At 39.6% G+C, this 21775-nt stretch overlaps 1 protein-coding gene across 2 annotated transcripts in view; it reads right to left on the reverse strand.

Annotated features, from left to right (window-relative positions):
- LOC113547125 (ectonucleotide pyrophosphatase/phosphodiesterase family member 2) overlaps window positions 1-5643 on the reverse strand; it is a 29205-nt gene extending 23562 nt beyond the window's left edge. For both annotated transcript variants that reach the window (XM_026947350.3, XM_053236909.1), the window contains exons 1-2: window positions 5488-5643; window positions 68-176 (exon numbers count right to left, since the gene is read on the reverse strand). In XM_026947350.3, the coding sequence (XP_026803151.3) occupies window positions 68-176; window positions 5488-5505 (127 nt within the window). In that variant the 5' untranslated portion in view covers window positions 5506-5643. The remainder of the gene's footprint in view (window positions 1-67; window positions 177-5487) is intronic.
- Between the last annotated feature and the right edge of the window lie 16132 nt (window positions 5644-21775).

Below are 21775 nucleotides of genomic sequence, written 5' to 3' on the forward strand. Positions count from 1 at the left end.
ATTGCTCTCACAAATAAATGTGTACAGCTCATTTGTTCTTACAGAACATGTGTTCTGCAAGTCTCACTTTTAGGGTTTAAAGGAATCTCTTCCTTTTCTTCTGTTGGCTGTGCGGCCTGAAATACGTATCCCACACACACATGGGGGCCAAGCACTAGCAGGAATACACAAACAACCTGGAGAGAGAAGCAGACATTAAGGTACGTACAAACACACATGCACAGTGTAAGCTGCAGTTTAAATGCCTATACTAATGCTGGAATTTAAGTCATCTTTACTCTTGTCTTATTTATACATCATTAGCAATAAGAGATTTTGTAATGGAGCTTCAAGAAATCATTTCACCTCACAATGTAAGGCTCTACTCTTGAAACCCAATGACAGAATTTCAGTGAGAACACCACAACAAAAAGCGGTCACAAAGAGTTTCCCCCCACCATATTTACTTACTGAAAGCGTGAAAGACAACACATGCATCCCCCAAACCACTTGAAGCCAGAAACTGCTAATGCAACATCAGAGAAGTTGTAGAGTAGCTAAGTATGCCGTATACATGTACATCCTGTCAACACTGGACAGTGGAAGGCCATCCTTCATTCCCACAAGGAAATCCGAGTTATCCTCTCTCAGACTCCAGTCTGCAGCATCATTAGGATTTAAACTTAACGAAAATAAGGCAAAAACCTATAGCTGTGCCAGTCAGGAGTCTCTTTAAACTCAATGGCTTGGAAATAGCAATTGCATTGTTAAAATCTAGTCCCTGACCCCTTATATCAAATGGTTACATCTTATAGAGTGTTACGTTGCTATACTGTTGCTTTTAAACAAACATTTCTTACTACTCATTAAATCAAATAAAATGTAACTGTCACCCTCACTCACTTAAGGCCTGGAAGACCAAGAAAGACAACTGAAGTGGATGATCGCAGAATTCTTTCCTTAGAGAAGAAAAACCCCTTCACAACATCTAGCCGAGTAAAGAACTCTCTGAAGAAGGTAGGCATATCATTGTCAAAGTCTATAGCCAAGAGACAACTTCATGAATGTTAATACAGATGGTTTACCTTAAGATGCAGACCACTGGTAACACTCAAGAACAGAAAGGCCAGGTTAGACTTTGCTAGAAAAAGCCTGAGCAGTTCTGATCCAAGATTAACTTGTTCCAGAATGATAGGAAGAGAAGAGTATGGAGAAGGAAGGAAAAGCTCATGTTCCAAAGCATACCACATCATCAGTCAAACATGTGGAGGAAGTGTTATGGCATAAGCATGTATGGCTGCCATTGCAGCAGAAAATTGCATCACTGTCCAAATACTTCTGGACCTGACTATATGATTAGCAACATGACCTGATGTTTAAGTTCATCTGCATCTTGAGAGGGCTACTGAAAACAGGAAGTGAAGCAATATCAGCTGTATTTGTATATGCTGTACACAGGGTTGGGAGGGTTACATTAAAAATATATTCCATTACAGTTACAAATTACTTCATACAAAAAGTAATCAGTAACGTAATCTATGTTAAATTAATTCAATCTTATTACTTTTGGATTACTTCAAGGCCATGTATGTAAATATATTCAAGAGAAATGTAATATGAACAACATCAGCACCATCACAAAAGCATTTCAGAGAACAACTTTAGAATTTCAACTGAAGTTAAGATGGAAATGAGAAGTGACAGTGAAGCACATATCTGCAAGGACAGTGACCAATCAAAACATTTGAAGACTGAAAATATTAGTAATTTTCATAATTTTGCAACATGATCTTAGAAACTTTGTTATACAGTATGCAGTATGTCCTTACTAAACACGTTTTTATTTGTTTAAAAGTTTGATTCAGCAAAAAATCTACTTCTTTGTACGTTCTTTGTACACTTTGTTCTTAGACATTCAAATTTCATTAACAAATGTTAACAAGTACAAGGAAAAAAATGTCATTAGCATCCCACACACACACACACCGACACAGACACACACACACCATTAAAAAAAGTCTACTATTTTGATCATGTTGATCACGGACATGATCGGACATGACCAAAATACAGGACGTTCCCAGCTAATTCAGCACAGCTGGCAACCCTACTCACAAATGTGATCATGCAAACCAGGGAATTTCAAAGCACTAACTAACACTAAATAATTTTATCTAAAGTAGCTAACATATTTTCCGTGCTTAAATGCTTCTTTAAGTTAGATGCCGAGTCCTTCAATAAAGACAGCGTCTTCACAGCTTTGCACTGTACTGTGACTTCCTGTTTCCATTTTCTCCTTTATAGACAAAATAATTCCGAAATTTCCATGACAGGCATTATCGTGATAAACAGTTTCAATGTGCCTCTAGAGCAGAATGATTAGAGACAGAAGTTATTTGTGCATGCACCAGGAGGTGGCTCACGTGAGTCATCCCTGGCAAGACAGAATCAGAACTATAATCAAGCAGCTGTCTATATTGCGTTATGTCAAAAGATTTATTTCTTTGGTTTTAAATGAAAAAAAATTCTGATAGTATTCCCATTTTTTTACAGCATGTACCTGTGATCTGCTTACTTTGTTTTTGACATAACTAACGGATTACAGTTTTTGTATCCTGATTACGTAATGCTGTTACATGTATTCTGTTAATCCCCAAGCCTGGCTGGACATATCGTACTGTGTATAAAATCTTTACACAGCCAGACGGTATGTGTAGAAAAAGACCACTGTTTAAAGTACTGTATGAATGAGGCAGCGTGTAACGCTTAACATGGTGGCTGTATTACATAAATACTGCATCTTAGTAAAAATAAACTTTCTGATTATGAGATTACCAGAAAACAGATTCTTATAGAAATGCAGGCACAGTTATAGGACGCTTTGCTCCATTAGTTATGGAGAAACGTGCATGCACAGCAGCTGACGCAACATAAAAAATTTGGGTTTTTGTGTTATGTAAGCCAAAGATCACACATTATTTACAGAACTGCTGCCAGATTTTACTAGCCGATTCAAATGTGTGTTTAAAGGTCATCTTGTCCATCTATTTCTGTTATATGTGTCTCTCTCCATTCAAGTAAATAAGAGCCTGGTCTTGTATGACTGAATAGAACTATCCAGGAGTGCTGCCAAGATTTCTGTCAACTGGACGGACTTTGGGTCAGATTTATTGTTTAAAAATCTGAATAAATGTGTAGGTCTGATCTGAGGCCTCTAAAGTTCACTTGTACAAAATTAACAGTTTTAAGTGCAATAAGTAAGCCTAGCTGATTTATGCTCCCATGCAGATCAGACAATGAATTTGGGATACAGACAAAAGAAAAATGGAAAGAAAAATGCTGCTGCTATGGCAAGAAATTGATTCTCTGTCTCATGTCCTGACGATCCATATGCAGACTTCTATGGAACCCAATCCAAAAACGTCATGGAGAAACAGGCAAAAGGTCAAACACAGTCAGGCTTCAATGTTCAAACAAACAACTCTAATCCAAAAGTGCAGTCAAATAACCACAAACTGAAACAAATCGACCTGAATTTACTTAATTCAAATGTGTACATTGGTTCCACGTGATTGAATTGAGTTACATTAACACTATTTTTTTTCATACATCCAACCTAATCATGGATTTTCATTATAGTGAACAAAATCAAACTTCGAGCTCTTGCCCACACTGAGGATTGAACACAGGTCACCAGCGCTCTGCAACAGACACATTATCGCTGCACTATTCTAACACAGGTGTTTTAATTGCATTAATTTAATACTACAGTTAATTTAATAGTACAATACTACAGCACAGTGCTAACATCTCCGCAAGATTTCATAATGTTATTATAACGTGAACTGATCACTCTCATTCTACATAATTCGGACCACATATTTAATTTTTTCAATGCATGCTCAGCAAATGTTCAGACACAGGATAGGTAATCAGGGTTAACACAATTAACACAAACTTGAGCAACAGGATATATTGGCAAGACTTCGCAAAGTGTTTGTGAACCATGCGCTTATATCTTCCAGAAACAGGAAGGAAACAGGAAATGAGCAACTGATTAAAATTCTAGTGACTGTCGCCTCTGATGGCAGGGAAAGGCACTGTCCTGCACTGCTGGCACTGAATATGTATCATAAAAAATATTTGTTATAGTTAGTTTATGTTATAATATTTTTATATGGTTTAATATTAATACAAGCACGATCAGATGTGACATCATGGTAGCTAATTGTAGCCATATTTTCTCACCTACTTACACTTAAATGGCATTATACAGTATGTGCTTGCACTTATCCACACTTGCACAGCTGATGGGCGACAAAAACAAAATCCTATTACTATGGAAACTGCTTTATTGAACTGCAGTTTTATATTATCTATATTTATAACTTAATTTTTCTATTTCACTGGATTGTTTCTTGATACATATACTTTTATCTTGTGTGATTTTAATTTTTTTGTGATATTTTATGTTTTCATTTTAACTCTTAACTGTGCTGAAAAGCTACACATAAAGGTTAAATATACTCGGATGTAATTAACAGCGAAAGAATCAATAAGCTTAAATTAAAAGATGATGATGTGAACTGGTTGAAATAAATTGAATTCTTAGAAATGAACAGGTAGGAAAATAGCTAAAATAGAATAGACAAAATAGATAAAACAGAAATGATCATTTTAACAGCATCTATTTTTTTAATCTATTTTGTAAATCTTTGTGGCTTACTACAAAGATGATTTGTTATATACTGTAATATTTTAAAGTCATCCCTTATTGTAAAAATGCTAATATTGCAACTGAAAAAAAAAAGATTAAATAGGCCTATTATAATTTGTTTTTCCTAAATCATGATCAACATGGTGTTATATGGATATAAAATATACTATAAACAGTTATAGTATTTTTTTTTTAATTTGCCTAAATAAAGAATGCACACAAGAATCCCCTTTTCCCCCTTTCCTTATTTGAAACTTTTTTGTTCAGTTCTGTTGCTTTCTACAGGGATGATTTGTTGCATATATTGGAATATTTCTGAATGTTATCCCTTATTATAAAAATGCAAAATATTGCTGCAAGAATAGGATTTTTTTTCCTATTTTAAAGACCAACATGGTGCTATATAATATACAAATTATATTATTATCAGTTATAGTAAGTAAGTTAAAAAAAAAAAAAAAAAAAAAAAAAGTGTGGAAATCTTGTTTGTGAAGCGACTTGCGAAATCTCTGCTGACTCTCACAGTGCAAAAGTCAGATCTCAGGTCTGATCATCAGGGCTATATCCAAAAAGTGAGCAAAATGAGTGACTCAAAACAGTACGCGATTATAGCTCTTAAATCAGTGCAGGAGCTTCGTGCTTAACTGCGCCCTGCCGCACTGAACAGTTTGTGCAAACCGCACAGCGCCACGGCCATTGTCCTAAACCGCGCAGGGAACAGCTCGCGCTGTGATTAGAAGCTGCATTGGACACTAATAAGCGCTATCTAGAATTCATTCGTCTTACCGTACCAGCTTTCCGAGCAACATTGTTCCGCCGTGTCTGTGCAGCAGTAAAGTCCGCGAGGCTTTACCAAGGTTCCGCTGACCGGACACGCACGGGGGCGCGCTGGCGTGTTGTTTACCCTGACCCACGTGCGCCCTTCTCCGCCAGCCAATGCGCGCGCAGTAACGATCGCGCGTGCTGGTCCCGGATCGAGACGCCGCGACTTGTATAAACACGAGTCAGCGTTTGACTATGCAGGGCGGATCGGGACAGAATTCCAATGAAGCTGTTGAATACCCTCTAATTATGCACAGTGGTGGCTGCTCAAAAGGTTATGAGTTCAAATCCCAGCATTGCCAAGCTGCCACTGCAGGGCTCTTGAGTTGTTTAAATGCGCTATATATGTAAGTTGCTCTGGATAAGGGGGTCTGCCAAAATGCTGTAAATGTAAAATCCCCAAAGTTTTATTAGCAATCAATGATTAATCACCATTACTCATTGACACTGCCAAACAGTCACCTGATCACTACTACAGAGACCAGTCACTGATCATCAATTGCCAATCGCTGGTTAACACTATCCAATGGCCAGTCATTGTTCACCACTACCCAACTACCAACCAATGGTTACTATTACCCAATGGCCAATCACTCATTACTACTAGCCAACAGCCGATCTCCTTTACCTAACAACCAATCACTGATCCCCACTGTGTAACAGGCATTCACTGATCACCCCTACCTAACAATCACTGATCACCACTACCTAACAGCCAATCACTGTGCACCACCACCTAACAATCACTGATCGCCACTACCTAACAGCCAATCACTGTGCACCACCACCTAACAATCACTGATCACCACTACCTAACAGCCAATCACTGTGCACCACCACCTAACAATCACTGATCACCACTACCTAACAGCCATCTAAATACACAAAACAGTCACTGATCACAGTGTTCAATGACCAGTCACTGATCACCAACTAATGAATACTGATTACAAATACAGCCAATCACTTATCACCACTACCCAATGAACAATCCCTGATCACTACTACCCAATAAACAATCACTGATTACACTGGTGAATGAACAATCACTGATCACTACTGTTTAATGATCAGTCATCTAATTACCACTATCCAACAACCATTCATTCAATACTACTACCCAAAGACCAATCACCGATCAGTGTTCAATGATTAATCACTAATCATGACTGTCCGATGAACAACCAGTAATCTGATCACCACTGTTTAAGGACCAATCTCTGAAAACCAAGACCAACAACCTATCACTGATCACCACACTCCAATGACTAATAATTAAAACTACTTTACAGCCAATCGTTTATCAGCTATACCCAATGACCAATTACTGATCACTGATCTATTCAATGCTGTTTAAGGACCAATCTCTGATCATAACTGACCAACAATCAATCACTGTTCAGCAATGCTCAACAAACAATCACCAGTCACAACTACCTATCAAACAATCAGTGATCACCACTGTCCAAGGACAAGTGACTGGTCAGTGATCACCACTACCTAACAGCCAATCACTGATCACTACTACCTAACAATCACTTATCACCACTATCTAGTACCCAATCACTGATCACCACTACCAAACACCCAGTCACTGTGTACTACTACCTAACAGTCATTCACTGATCACCACTACCAAACACCCGATCACTGATCACCACTAGAAGAGAGGAGAGTGTAAGCAAAATTTTGAATCGATTGACTCAGCATATTTACCTTGCCCTCATATTGACTGCACTCCTACGCTTGTTTCATCACTGAAGGCTTGTAAAGAGGACGTATTGCACCCAGAGATATTTTGAAATTTATTATAATGTATGTTCTGATTTTGTAAAATGGTTCTACCACTAAAAGCGTACTGATGTCAGTTGTCAGTGATGACCACTCTATCACTGCTTATTCTGAAATACCATTCTCCATGCATTCATCTCTCAGTCAGTACTACTGAGAGTGTAAATCAGCTTACATTCATCCCTTTAAAAAAGTCAGATACATCAAGTGCAGTTAGAGGTCAAGAGATTCAGGCGATGTTCTCATCAAACATCTGAACAGGGGAAAATGTGGTTATTGGTACCACATGGGCTGGTTTGAGTATTTCAGAAACTGATCAGAAGAGAATCACCAGACTGGTCTGAGCTAACAGGAAGTATGTAGTGACTCAAATATGCACTCTTTACAACAGTGGTGAGCAGAAAAGCATCTCAATATACACAACACAATCAAATCTTGAGATGGATGAGCTACAACAGCAGAAGACCACATCATGAGTGGAACCTGATGTGGTCTTCTGCTGTTGTAGCCCATCCACCTCAATGTTTTATTTTTCTGCATGCTGAGAAGTTTTTCTGTTCTCCACGGTTGTAAAGACTTATCATGTGTGTTATTATATCCTTCCTAGAAGTTCAAACCAGTCTGGCAATTTTCCTCTGACCTCTCTTATCAACAAGGCGTTTCCACCCACAGAACTGTCGCTCAATCAGTGTTTTTTACTTTTCGCACCATTCTGTGTAAACTCTAGAGAATGTTGTGTGTGCATAAATGTGCAGGTGTACAGGTGTTCCTAATAAAGTGGATGGTGAGTGTATATCTCTAATGGAAGGATATCTTCAGCAAAAGGTTTTTAGTCCTTGATGCATGTCTGAACTCTACCTCTCAGGGTTTTCAGAATTTCAAGCAAATCCTTCTAACTAAATCGATATGTAATTTCAGATTGTAATACTCACCAGCCAGTCAGTCCAATGGTGTGAAAATTTTCATTTGTGTCATTGACATGCCTCTCAAATTACCTTGAGTTTGTTCCAAATAGCAGAAAATATAGCTAACCTCAGTAGCTTATCTTCAGTAACTGCTTTATCCTAATCAGGGTCATGGTGGATCAAGAGCCTATCCTGGGAACATGTTAGGTCCACCATATACACACACACTCATTCACACCTAGGGGCTATTTAGCATAGCCAATACACCTACCAGAATGTTTTTGGGAGGTGGATTTTGCACACATGTAAAACTCCCCATAGACAGTAACTTGAGCTCAGGATCGAATCAGAGACCCTGGAGCTGTGAGGCAGTAATGCTACTCACTGCCCCACTGTGCCATTATGCATAAATTAATTTTTATAAAATTACTGAAAAGACATGGGGAGGACAGTGAGATTTTGTGTCAGTGGAGCAATATAAATAGCAAAATAGAGATAGCACAGAATACTTGACAAGTGCTTTGTTAACACTGACCCAAATCTTGCTATCACTTAAAGTGTAAAAAGTGTAAAAAAGTGTAAAAAAAAAAATTTAATCAGTGGGCAAATGTCACTAAGGGTGTTACCATCTGTGAGCAGTAAAATGACAAATATAATTTGTGGAAATATATATACTACTACTAAAAAATATACTACTACTTCTATTCAATTGGATTTCAGTTCAGTTTTAACTGCATAGTACTTTTGACAATAGACATGATCACACAGCCGCTTCACAGAAATCCAGAAGGAGATTTAGATCCCTAATGAATGAGCCAGAGGTGACAGTGGAAAGAAAAAACTCCCAGAGATGACATGAGCAAGAAACCTTCTTAGGTCAATTGCTTTGACAGTTTTTCCCTAACAGTTTTACACTGAGAGCGTGAGCCATGAGATTCAGAAAGTAGGTTAACAAAACAAACTTATCTAGCCATGCACGAGTGATTCTGTTAAAACAAAAATTAAAAGTGTTGATTTTTTTGTGTCTGCTCTGTTTACTCATGTATGGAGAAGAACATTGAGATTAGGACAGTTACCTAAGCCCGCCTCCATATACCCAAGGCCCTCTTCCAGTAAACACCGTGTGTACATACACATCCCCCTCATCCCTCCACAGCACACACTCACACACACACACACACACACACACACAAACGTAAAACCCAAATCTAGGTTGCACTTGTTTTAGCCTTGCTGATCTGAGTCAAGACAGTTTAGTAGTTTAGTAACAAACACAAAGAAAATAAAAATGAAGCTGCAATATTTTAAAGGTCCAGGCAGGATTTAAAACTAAATTATATTATCAGGGTGCATGGATACTATACTACACCATCACTCTACTACCACTAGACTACCATTATACAGTATCAGGAACCACCTATTGCTCCACTATGCCACTCAGCTGTATATACACTGAATTGCTTGTTTACTATTTAGTAAATACAGTATAGCTAAAAGCTGTACACTGCCAACTTCATATAAGTAGGTTGTTGAGGTAAATCTTCTATACAGGTGCACTTACTAGGTTACCAGTTACTGACTGTAACTCATCTGCTCAATGCAAAGGGACCATCAGTGCAAGGTGACCACAATTAGAGCAGGTATTACATGGGTGGTGAACCAGTCATACCATGTCTGTGGTGCTGGTATATGTATCAGTGTATCAGGGACAGAAGTGTTGTTGGAGATTTTTAAAAATTCTATTCAATTCAGTGAGGAACCAGGTGACATCAGATGGGTGGATTGTAAATCATTACAGTATACAGGTGTAGAAAAGTAAAGACAAACAGTACTGAGCATGTTGAAATGATGTTCAGTACGAGCAGCAGCCCTTAGATACAAATCTAGAGTATCTATGTTATTATCCACTGAAGGAAGAGTGAGACTGTTTTTGCGAAGTGTAATTCTTTAGGGTGTCCATGTGGGGCAATCCATAGCAGCAGAAAATGAGCGACAAGTGCAGAAGCTCCAAGCAGAAGTAAAGCATCAGGATAAATCAGGCAGCTTTGGAGGGCGAGAGGAGAAATTTAGCAACAGATGGGGTATCAACAGTATAACAAAGTGCCCTATATGTTAGATTTACATGATAATGTTGTGAATGAGTGTAGTAACAGGCCAGGTGAGTATATATGGACAAAACCAGAATTGCTCTGAAAAGCATGAAAAATGTAATACTGCCTAAACTGCCTGATTCCTCTCGCCAAATTAGTAAATATTCTATGAACATAACTAAACTTGGAGCTCCTAAGTCCTTATTTTTTTTACTAACTACATATTCCATACATTGGAAATTGGATAAGGTAACATGACAGCAGGAAAGCATACAGTAATTATTTTTGACTAATTAAAAGAAACAGAATAATAAGATTTAGATTAAGTGGTTCATTTGCTATTGACTTGTTAAGCTTCCCACTCAAGTAAGGTGCAAGTTCCTGTTGAATCCTGAGCTCAAACACACAGACCCTGTTTGAAAAGGAGAAGATTTGAGACCTCTGGTGAACTTTGACCAGAGATGTGCAAACACTGTTGCACAAAAAAGTGCACAGAAAGCACATTTCTCACATGTAAAAAATCCACGACCGTCTTCTTAGAGCCGTATGGGAGCCTCCCGCAGACAAACAGACAAGTGAATGTGGACACATGCTTCTTCTACGAAATCCCTATGCCTTTACACACACCGTACACACCCACCCATCCAGCCACACACATACACACACACACGCACACATAGCTCCAAGTCTAAACAGACATTGCATGTACATACATATATTACCCATTAATGTGGCTGTGTTACTTATACACACACTTATTGAGCTAGTATCAGACCTGAACATGGCTACATGAGTGAGAAAGAAAGTCAATACCATTGTGTGCATGAGTGCATCCATATACCCAGTGTGTTTCAAACTTATTTGTATTTGTGAGTCTGTGTTAGTCCTCAGTTCTCTGTAGATCAATACAGCTAGTGTTGCAACAAGCATCATATACTTTTAGCTGTGCACAAGTCAAGAGCAGGGAATGTTTATGGATTTTTGTCTGCTTTCCTCATGAGCCAGGGAACATTCTGTACATGCAAAGTAAGGAATAAAACATTTCGGTGCGTGCTGTTATAGGTAAAGAATTCATGACAGGCTGGTGTGATTTGAACCGATGCCACTGTTATGACCAGAAGTTTATTATTTTCCAATAACAGCACATTAAAATGTTTTATTCCTCTCATACTCTGGAAATTTGACAATGATTGTCATTTTTAATATACTATTGAGCATGTTATGATTTTTAGCTGTTGATTTGATGTTGTTGAAAGTTTGCGAATGAAATTAGTTCCTCTTATCACTTTTTTTTTCTCGTCATGGTACAGAGAAGGAGTAATGTTACTCCTCTCTCATGGAGACTTTCCAGTGGAGGAAAACTGTGTTACAAAGTGCTGACTGGAAATTCCTTCCATAAATATTAAATAAACATCTCCTTACAGAAGATTTCACCATTATAGTACATTTTTTTGTGAAATAGCAACAAATTTGTTTTTGCGCATGCAGCTGGAGGTGCTGTTATAAAAAATTAATCAGCTACAGTTTACATTTATGGCATATGGCAGATGCCCTTATCCAGTGTGACTTAAAGAAGTGAAAGGCCATTACATTTATCTAAATTATACAACTGAGCAGTTTAGGGTTAAGGGCCTTGTTCAACGGTCCAACAGGGGCAGCTTGGCAGTGCTGGGATTTCTCACGACGAAAGTCATTGCTGAGATATAGCCTCACTTCCTGTTTGGTGGCTTTGGTGTCAGATTCGTTGGCACATTATGGACAAGCCATTTGGAATATTCAGTTTTTTTGCTAATTTTTATGAGGCTTACTCTGAAGATGACATTTGCCAAATTTGGTGATGATTGGGAAAAAACTGTAGGAAGAGTAGCAAAAAAACAGTTTTTGACACAGTCCAAGATGGCAGAAAATCTAATTAGGCGCATTGAACTCAGCTCGACCAAGGGAGTCCAGGGATGCTTCCAGGGATGCTTTCAAATTTTGGACACAGGATTCAAAAGTTATGACCATAAATGTACCTCCAAATTAGGCCCAAATTTCACCCGATGGTGGCGCTAGACTGTTGGCGTAAGGAGTTAATGAAGGGTACATTAAATTTTTAATGGAAAAGAGATACCCCCCTAATTTTAAAATAGGAACATCACCAGTGAAGTTATCCATGCACATGCGTATGTGTGTATCAGAACACTGCCACATCAGTAGATGGCGCTTGAGCGCTCCTGTGAAGCACAGTAGAGACTAGTTTTCTCCCGGGTGCGATCTCAGAAGTAAATGACGCGCCAAGGGAACGACATTCATTTTGTCTGTCTCTTTATTGTTTCACAGGTAAAGTAATATATATATATACTTGAAACATTTTTCTGTTGATTAACGTGACTTTGTTGACGTAATTGAAAGTGATCACGAAGTGTGTTAAGTGACTGTGCGCGATTCTAATATGTTTCGGAGAATCTAATTTTGCCGAATGCTAAATTGAGGCCGAATTTAATTGAGGTCATAGGTGTAAATGATTAACGCTGTCTTAAGTGCATTTGAGAGTGTACCGTATAATGTTTGTGTATGGCAAAATGTCTGTAATTTTAAACACATTGGCAATGAGTTGTTTGCTATTCACCTGTTGTATTAGCTGTTCAATAGCCATATTGAATGATCTGCATGCACATGCTCAATGTGTGACACGATGCAAATTACATTGTAAACGTTCTAAATGCAACAGTGGTTGATGTATTTCTCTTGATATGTGTGTTTGTGACACATTTGTGTTTGGTTCTTTTGAGTAAAGTGAGACACTTGTTAAGTGAACTTGGAACGTTGGTTTATCCTTTAAGTTTTGTATATGGAATTTGTTGGCGTGCATATTCTGCTCTCTATGTGTGATATGTAACTCAATGTTTTTTTATGTGAAATAAGTAAGGTAAATGGATGCATATGTATACATGTATGTTGTGTGTATGTATTATCCATATCACGTTATCCCATGTACAGATGTCATGTAACATGAGAAGTGCTCATGGTTACTAATAGGTTCGATCTCAGAAGTAAATGACGCGCCAAGGGAACGACACTCATTTTGTCTCTTTATTGTTTCACAGTTCACAGGTACACAGTGCTTAACAGGCTGTGTGTCCTTAGTTGCCGACCCAGATATCCCCTAGGTCTGAGGCCGGTAACATTGGCAGCACTTGGCCCAAATTTGGACAGAATGTTTCGTAGACCTTCCCCAATCAGTGTACCAAATTTCACAGCTTTTTACTAGATGGTTCTATGGGCTGCCATAGACATCCTAGCCAGAAGAAGAAGAAGAAAACTTAAGAGGAAGAAGAAGAAGAAAAAACAATAGGGTGCCTATGCACCTTCGGTGCTTGGCCTCCTAATAAGAAAAGGTAGAATAACAATAGGGTGCCTACGCACCATCAGTGCTTGGCCCCCTAAAAACAACAAAAACAATGCAAAAGAACTACAAAATCACAAAACCAAGACACATTCTAAAATGATCGCATGATTGCTTCTAATGTAATAAAATTATGAGTTGTGTTTGTAACACTGCACAAGTCAAGCCAGTCTAGTCATTAATCGAGTCAAGAGTCAGTCACCGTGCGGCACAAGCACAACTCCAGTCCAAATCCACTTATCCTCATCTCTGGTGTTTGCACATAGAGGTTGCAGACCAGATTTGGGAAAGCTGTAGCGAGGCTGGACTCATGTGGACACCTTCACCAATACCAAGCCAACACATAGCCGGTAGTGGTTCTCCGTGCAGAGCCTAGATGGCCAACATTCTTTCCAAGAGGACGTGATCTCCCAGATGAATGGAGAGATTTGGCACCCTCAACCAGGTCACTTGTATCTGTAGGTTTTCTTCCTTGGGTTGAATTGCGAACTGAGGACTACAACCTTGCAGTACAGCAAACAGTACTGAACGCAAATGTCCCTAGAGCTCAGGGACCTAGGCTTTTAAGTGGAAGTTGTTCTGTGAATAACATTTACCTCATCCGTTGGACTTAGTGCATCACCCTTAGGATTTTGACTTAAACTCAATCCTCATTCTCATAACAATAACACCTTTCCTATTCGTTTTACTGTAGTTGCTGAATAATTCATAACTAAATACTTAACATAAATACATACATAGATACATGAGTAACAATGGTGAATAGGAATGGAGGAGTTTAGGAGACGGTCTAAGCTTTTGTATTTAGTTTTACGGGACAGCGACATCCAGTGTTCAAACTAGGAAGTTTAGGTATTGTTAAGATTCTTAATGCTGCAGAAAGTAACCTTTTGGTTGTAAAATAAACAGTCAGAAGAGAAAACATACCCTGATTACAATGCTGGTTTTATGTTTTCAGAAAAGATGCACTGGAAAGAGTGTAATTCACAAAGCTGTTAGATATTTTCCAGACATCAACTATTATACATCAACTTTATGTTAAGCACTGTTTGAACCTTGCATTGATCTGCAACTCACAAATTAGATTTACCCAATGTTACAAAATGTTCCGCTATATTCAAAATGACTGTTGGGTTAATAGGAGGCCAAATTTAATTTTAATTTAAAACATACCATAGCTTACCAGGAGTCATAGACACAACTCAGACAAATACCGTCTGCTGTTTACGGCCATGTTTATTGTACTCACTTTCTTAAACATCAATGCTGATCTTCACATGAACTCACCATAAAGTATTTCATTATAGTATATGTGTATTGACTGTATGAGCCTCATGCAACAGCCTGGTGACAAGAATCAGGATAATAGTGTACCATTAAACAGTGTTTTATTATTAAAAATGTTCTACATGAAGGCAAATAATTATGTTTTTCTTGGTGTTTCTGTCTTAATGAGGGAACTTCTCACCTTCTGTAATGACAGAGCTGCTCCCACTGGAGGTGTGGAGATGGAACTGGATTTTTAGTTAGTCCAGATTTTATCACTGCAGCACATGATCTTCATATGCTAGAGTTAAAGCTCTGCTTTGTGCATCAGCCAAGTCATCTATTAAAGTGGACTTCAGTGTAGTCTAGTGTATAATCTAGAGTTGCTTACAAATATCCCATACAGTGACTTGAATAATTTCACAAGATACCCATGGACAAACTGATTTATATATACGTATATATACATATACTGTATATACACATATGTATGCAGATATTCAATATAACAACACTCTTGCTCATGTGATATTGCTTTTATACAACAGTTCTATAAACAAGAAATTAATATCAAGTAACTGACATTTTGGACACAATATTGCCAAATGTTTTGTTTATTTTTGTTAGTCTAGCTGAAATAGATCCCAAAAAATTCACGCTCACTTTATAGCACATTGGCTAGCTGGCTAGCTAGCTCACATTGATTTGTACATTCCCATTAAAGGTGCTTCTGGTAACTTTGGCTTCCCTTCTTTCTTTACATCTTCATCTGATGAGCTTTCATATTTTAACTCAAAAGTTATATTCCTGAAAAATGTATTGTTTGCCATGTCCACTGATGATGTTGCTAACACTATTGTAGTCACCGTTTCAGACTAGGAAGTAGAATTTCACATGACAAACATAGATGAGCAGAGTGATACACACAGTGAAACGTCCCAGTGTGGTTATACTAAGCATAAGAACTCTTGGAACACCACTCGACCAATCAAATTAGTGGACCAGAACTAACTGTTGTATAAATCTACATAATTTCTTCCTGTCAAAGACGGAACTGTGTTTTACAAGGTAAGAATGTGTGGTTATTCATAAAAAACATAGCCAGCATACCTCAGAGTAAACTCTTTCTGTCTGGTCACCATGGATACCATGAAACCTTTGGAAAAGCACAAAGTAACCAGAACTATTTTTTTTTTGTGTTGACGGAAATTTGTATGATAATAAGCTTTTATTGATAGAGTTTAGCATTTATTTTAAAAGTACTTAAAAAGTTTATTGACTGAATTTGACAACTGTTCTTAGAGTTCAGTGTACAGTCATTGGAAAAAGAAAATACACTCTCCTTCAATTCTATTTTTTATTTATCAGAACCTACATAACAATTGTGTGGTCCTGCCCAACTTCTATAAACAAACAAATAACCTCAGGTGACAACAAAAATACACAACAGATTTCAATATGTAGTCATTTTTTCCCAAAAGGTAAACCAGGTGGAAAAAATTAAGTATACCCTTCCTACTTCCACAAACATTGAGAGTAATTAGCAGCCAGGTGTTACTAATAAAATGCTCAAGATTGTCTGTCTTTATGAAAGCAAAACATTTAGCAGTTTGAGCACTCAGGTGTGTGTCTACATCATGCCAAGAAGAAAGGACAGTCCTGACCTCAGAGAAGCAATTGTTGCTGCTCATCAATATGGTAAGAGTTATAAGGCCATCTCCAAACAATTTGAAATTCACCATTCTACAGCGAGAAGAATTGTTTGTAAATGGACAGTCTTCAAGACAGTTGCCTATCTTCCCAGGAGTGGGTGTTCCAGGAAATTCAGGCCAACTTCAGTCTGTTTAATGCTCAGAGATATAAAGAAAAACCCAAGAGTCACATCATGTGACCCACAGACATCTGTAAGCACAATAAATGTTTATGTTCATTCAATTCAATTCAATTCAATTTTATTTGTATAGCGCTTTTAACAATGGACATTGTCACAAAGCAGCTTTACAGAAATAAATGGATTCACAAAAATATATTGTAAATATTTAAATTTATCACTGTGAATTTATCCCTAATGAGCAAGCCAGTGGCGACGGTGGCAAGGAAAAACTCCCCGAGATGATATGAGGAAGAAACCTTGAGAGGAACCAGGCTCAAAAGGGAACCCATCCTCATCTGGGTGCAACGGATAGTGCAATTATAAATAAATCCCTTCTATTGTGTACTATATGGACAAATAGTGCAATTGTGCAACCAATAAATTCATCACAGTATTTGCAAGAGGTCCGGCTGGTTAAAATCTATCCACTGTCCACTGATGGAGTCCTGAGTACGAAGCTGCTCGTGGCAACTGCAGCCCCAAAGCCACTACAGCAATCGCAGTCCCAAGCCATTACAGTACAGCTCCCCATATGTGATCCCCAAGCCATCTCCACAGCCCCCAGGTGGCACCATCCCCAGCAATCCAAACAGTTCTTCAGGCAGTCCATATGGGGCCACCCCCAGCAGCAGCGAGCGAACTCAACCGATGAGAACTCCAACCAGAAGTAGGGCATCAGGATGGGTCAGGCAGCGAGGAGGAGCAGAAGGGGTCAGGATCACTGGCATCACTGGCATCTCAGAAGTAGCATGTGTAGCTCGACAGAGAGTGAGGGAGAGAGAGAGATGGAGAGAAAGGAAGAGATTGTTAGGTGAGCTTTTGTCCTCTAATGGTTAAGCACGATGTACTTTGCATGCAGAGTGCAAGCAGGGACTCCGGCAAGACTAGCTATGACAGCATAACTGAAAGGGAGAGCCAGAAGCTAACACAGACATGAGGGCACCCTGGGACATAAGGCAGCCAGCCACTCCACCGTCGACAAACCTGAGTGAACGTGTGAGAGTGGGGGGGCGACAGCATCCAAACATCCCATTTCACCACAACACTCTATGCCTGTGAAACCCTCCAGACCTGCCCCTGTACCTAAGAAAACTATTCACAAAAGGCTTGACTAAACAAATATGTTTTCAGCCTAGACTTAAACACTGAGACTGTGTCTGAGCCCCGAACACTAAGTGGAAGGCTGTTCCATAACTGTGGGGCTTTGTATGAGAAAGCTCTACCTCCAGCTGTAGCCCGCATTATTCGAGGTACCAACAAATAGCCTGCATCTTTTGATCTGAGTAGGCGTGACGGATCATAAAAGACCAAAAGTTCGCTCAGGTACTGTGGCGCGAGACCATTTAGTGCTTTATAGGTCAATAGTAGTATTTTATAATCAATACGAAATTTGATTGGGAGCCAATGCAGTGTGGATAAGATAGGGGTGATGTGGTCATATCTTCTGGTTCTAGTAAGGACTCTCGCTGCTGCATTCTGGACTAACTGGAGCTTGTTTATGCATCTACTGGAACATCCAGACAGTAAGGCATTACAATAATCCAACCTAGAGGTAACAAAAGCATGAACTAATTTTTCTGCATCGTGTAGTGACAATATATTTCTTATTTTAGCAATATTTCTGAGATGAAAGAAAGCAATCCTAGTTATATTATCTACATGAGCTTCAAAAGAAAGACTAGAGTCGATAATCACACCAAGGTCTTTTACTGCTGCACATGATGAAACAGAAAGGTCATCCAGAGTTATTATGTAATCAGAAAGCTTACTTCTAGCTGCATGTGGTCCTAGTACAAGTACTTCTGTCTTGTCAGAATTAAGTAAGAGAAAGTTAATAAGCATCCAGTTTCTAATGTCTTTTACACATTCCTCAACTTTATTAAGCTGGTGTCTGTCATCTGGCTTTGCTGAAACATACAACTGTGTGTCATCAGCGTAACAGTGGAAGCTAATACCATGCTTACGAATAATTTTGCCCAGAGGTAGCATATATAAAGAAAAGAGCAGTGGGCCTAAAACAGAGCCTTGCGGAACACCAAACTTTACCTTAGCATGAGAAGAGAAGTCACCATTTACGTTTACAAACTGATAACGATCAGTCAAATAAGACCTGAGCCAGGAAAGGGCTGTTCCCTTAATGCCTACTACATTTTCTAGTCTATTGAGGAGAATAGCATGATCAATGGTATCAAAAGCTGCACTAAGGTCAAGCAGCACCAGCAAGGAGACACAACCCTGATCAGAGGCCAGTAGTAAGTCATTTACAACTTTTACCAGTGCTGTCTCTGTGCTATGATGAGGCCTAAATCCTGACTGATACATTTCATGAATGTTATTCCTATGTAAGTATGAGCATAGCTGCTGTGCTACAACCTTTTCAAGGACCTTGGAAATAAAGGGGAGGTTTGATATTGGCCTGTAGTTGGACAGTTGACAGGGATTGAGGTCAGGTTTTTTAATCAGGGGCTTGATAACTGCTAATTTAAAAGATTTAGGTACATAGCCAATGCTAAGGGAAGAATTGATTATCTTTAAAAGAGGTTTGATTGTTTCAGGAATTATCTGTTTGAGGAAACAAGTAGGTAAAGGATCTAGCATACAGGTTGATGATTTTGATGATGAAATTAGTGAAATTAGTTCAGTCTCTTCAAGGGGACTAAAGCGTTGTAGTTGTTTATCTAATATTATCATATTATCATCTACAGGGTTAGTTATAGAACTGTCCGGTTTTAAATTAATAGTCTGAATTTCTAGCCTGATATTTTCAATTTTACCATTGAAAAAATTCATGAAGTCATCGCTGCTATATAATGATTGTGTGCGTGTTTCTATTGTGGTCTTATTCCTAGTTAATTTTGCTACAGTATTAAATAAGAATCTAGGATTATTTCTGTTATCTTCAATTAGGGTGGAGAGATACATTGATCTAGCAGCACTAAGAGCTTTCTTATAGCTCAATAGGCTCTCCTTCCATGCTATTTGAAATACTACCAAGTTAGTTTGACGCCATTTACGTTCTAGTTTTCGAGTGGTCTGTTTTAAAGTTCGTGTGTGATCGCTATACCAGGGTGCTAGCTTTTTCTCCCTAATTATTTTTCTTTTAAGTGGAGCTACCTTATCTAGTGAGTTGCAGAACGTTGATTCTAAACATTCAGTTGCCTGGTCAAGTTCTTCGGGATCAGACGGTGATCCAATCATGGTTGATAAATCTGGGAGATTACTGATAAAACTCTGTGCAGTTGTTGACGTGAACGTACGTTTGACACGGTGACGTGGCAAGGTGCATATACTATGATTAATACACATTTTAAATGAGATGAGGTAATGATCTGAGATAGCTTCAGACTGTGGACATGAGACTATATTTTCTATATTTAATCCGAATGTTCATGACAGCACAATCAGAAAAAGACTGAACAAGTATGGTTTTCATAGAAGGGTGGCTAGGAAAAAGAATACGGATCATGACTTAGGTTTGCAAAATTGCATCTGAACAAACCACAAAAGCTCTGGAATAATATTCTTTGGAGTGATGAGACCAAGGTGGAGATGTTTGCTCATCATGCACAGTGCCATATTTGTTGAAAACGTCTCTAGGTTATGCATGTAACCATGGTTCCCCGAGGGAACGAGACAATGCATCGAAACATTATGGGAACACCCTCAGCGTGACCACGCTCTGAATCACATGTGTAATCAGTCCAATGGATGGGCGAGACGTAACGGGCGGGGTGACGTAGCGACCAGGAAGCTTAAAAGCACATGCAGTGGATAGAGCGGCAGCTTCTGAGAAATGAAGCAAGGGATGCCGGAAGTATGGCACTGAGACGCAGCGTCTCGTTCCCTCGGGGAACCATGGTTACATGCGTAACCTAGAGACGTTCCCCATCAGGAACTCGAGCTGCGTCAAAACGCTATGGGAACAAGAATGCCCACGTCTCCAGACTTACAAATCCCTGCCTAGTGTCGAAGAGCACAGCTAGGGCGAGAGAACAGAAGAGCCCGGAGTGTCTTGCATATCGAGGCCATAGAACCTGATGAACGTTAGGGGCGTGGACCAACCCACAGCGTTGCAGATGTCCTGCATAGAAACAACTGCCACAAAGGCCTTGGAGACCACTACACTCCTGGTAGAGTGAGCCTTGACCCCCAAGGGTGTAACTAGGGGGTGTCTGCCCACAGACTGACCACAGAGAGGGGCGTGGTAGGCCGCAATGGCCGCCACATAGACCTTCAAGGTGGAGTGGGTCAACCCTGCGGAGAATCGGGCCTGCAGGAACTCCAGCACTATACCAACTGGGCAGTTAACTGGGTCGAGCTGGCGGTCTCCGCACCAAGAAGTGAAAAGTTTCCATTTCAAGGCGTACAGTTTCCTCATTGAGGGAGCTCTGGATTGGAGAATGATCTCAACAACCTTGGTTGAGAGACCGGAAGCTAGGAGTTATGCCCCCTCAGAGGCCACACCCACAGCTTCCACAACTCCGGGCGGGGGTGGAAGATGGTGCCCCCCGCCTGTGAGAGGAGATCCCTCCTGACGGGAATCTCCCATGGAGAGCCGTCGAGAAGGGAAATCATGTCCGAGAACCATACTTGGACCGGCCAGAACGGGGCTACTAGCAACAGACGGACCCGATCCCGGGGCACTCTCTCCAGAACTCCTGGGAGCAGAGTGATCGGGGGAAAAATGTACAGACGAAGCCTCGGCCAAGTCTGTACCATGGCATCCAGTCTGAGAGGAGCTGGATGAGTCAGAGAGAACCAGAGGGGACAGCGCAATGTCTCCTGAGTCGCAAACAGATCCACCTGAGCCTGGCCAAACACTCTCCATATCTGCTTCACCACCTCTGGGTGAAGCCTCCATTCCCCGGGCCTTGGCCCCTGCCTCGACAGGATGTCTGCTCCCATATTGAGATGTCCAGGGATGTAAACTGCTCTCAGCGAGAT

The sequence above is a fragment of the Pangasianodon hypophthalmus genome, chromosome 9 (assembly GCF_027358585.1).
Source record: "Pangasianodon hypophthalmus isolate fPanHyp1 chromosome 9, fPanHyp1.pri, whole genome shotgun sequence".
Classification (NCBI taxonomy): Eukaryota; Metazoa; Chordata; class Actinopteri; order Siluriformes; family Pangasiidae; genus Pangasianodon; species Pangasianodon hypophthalmus.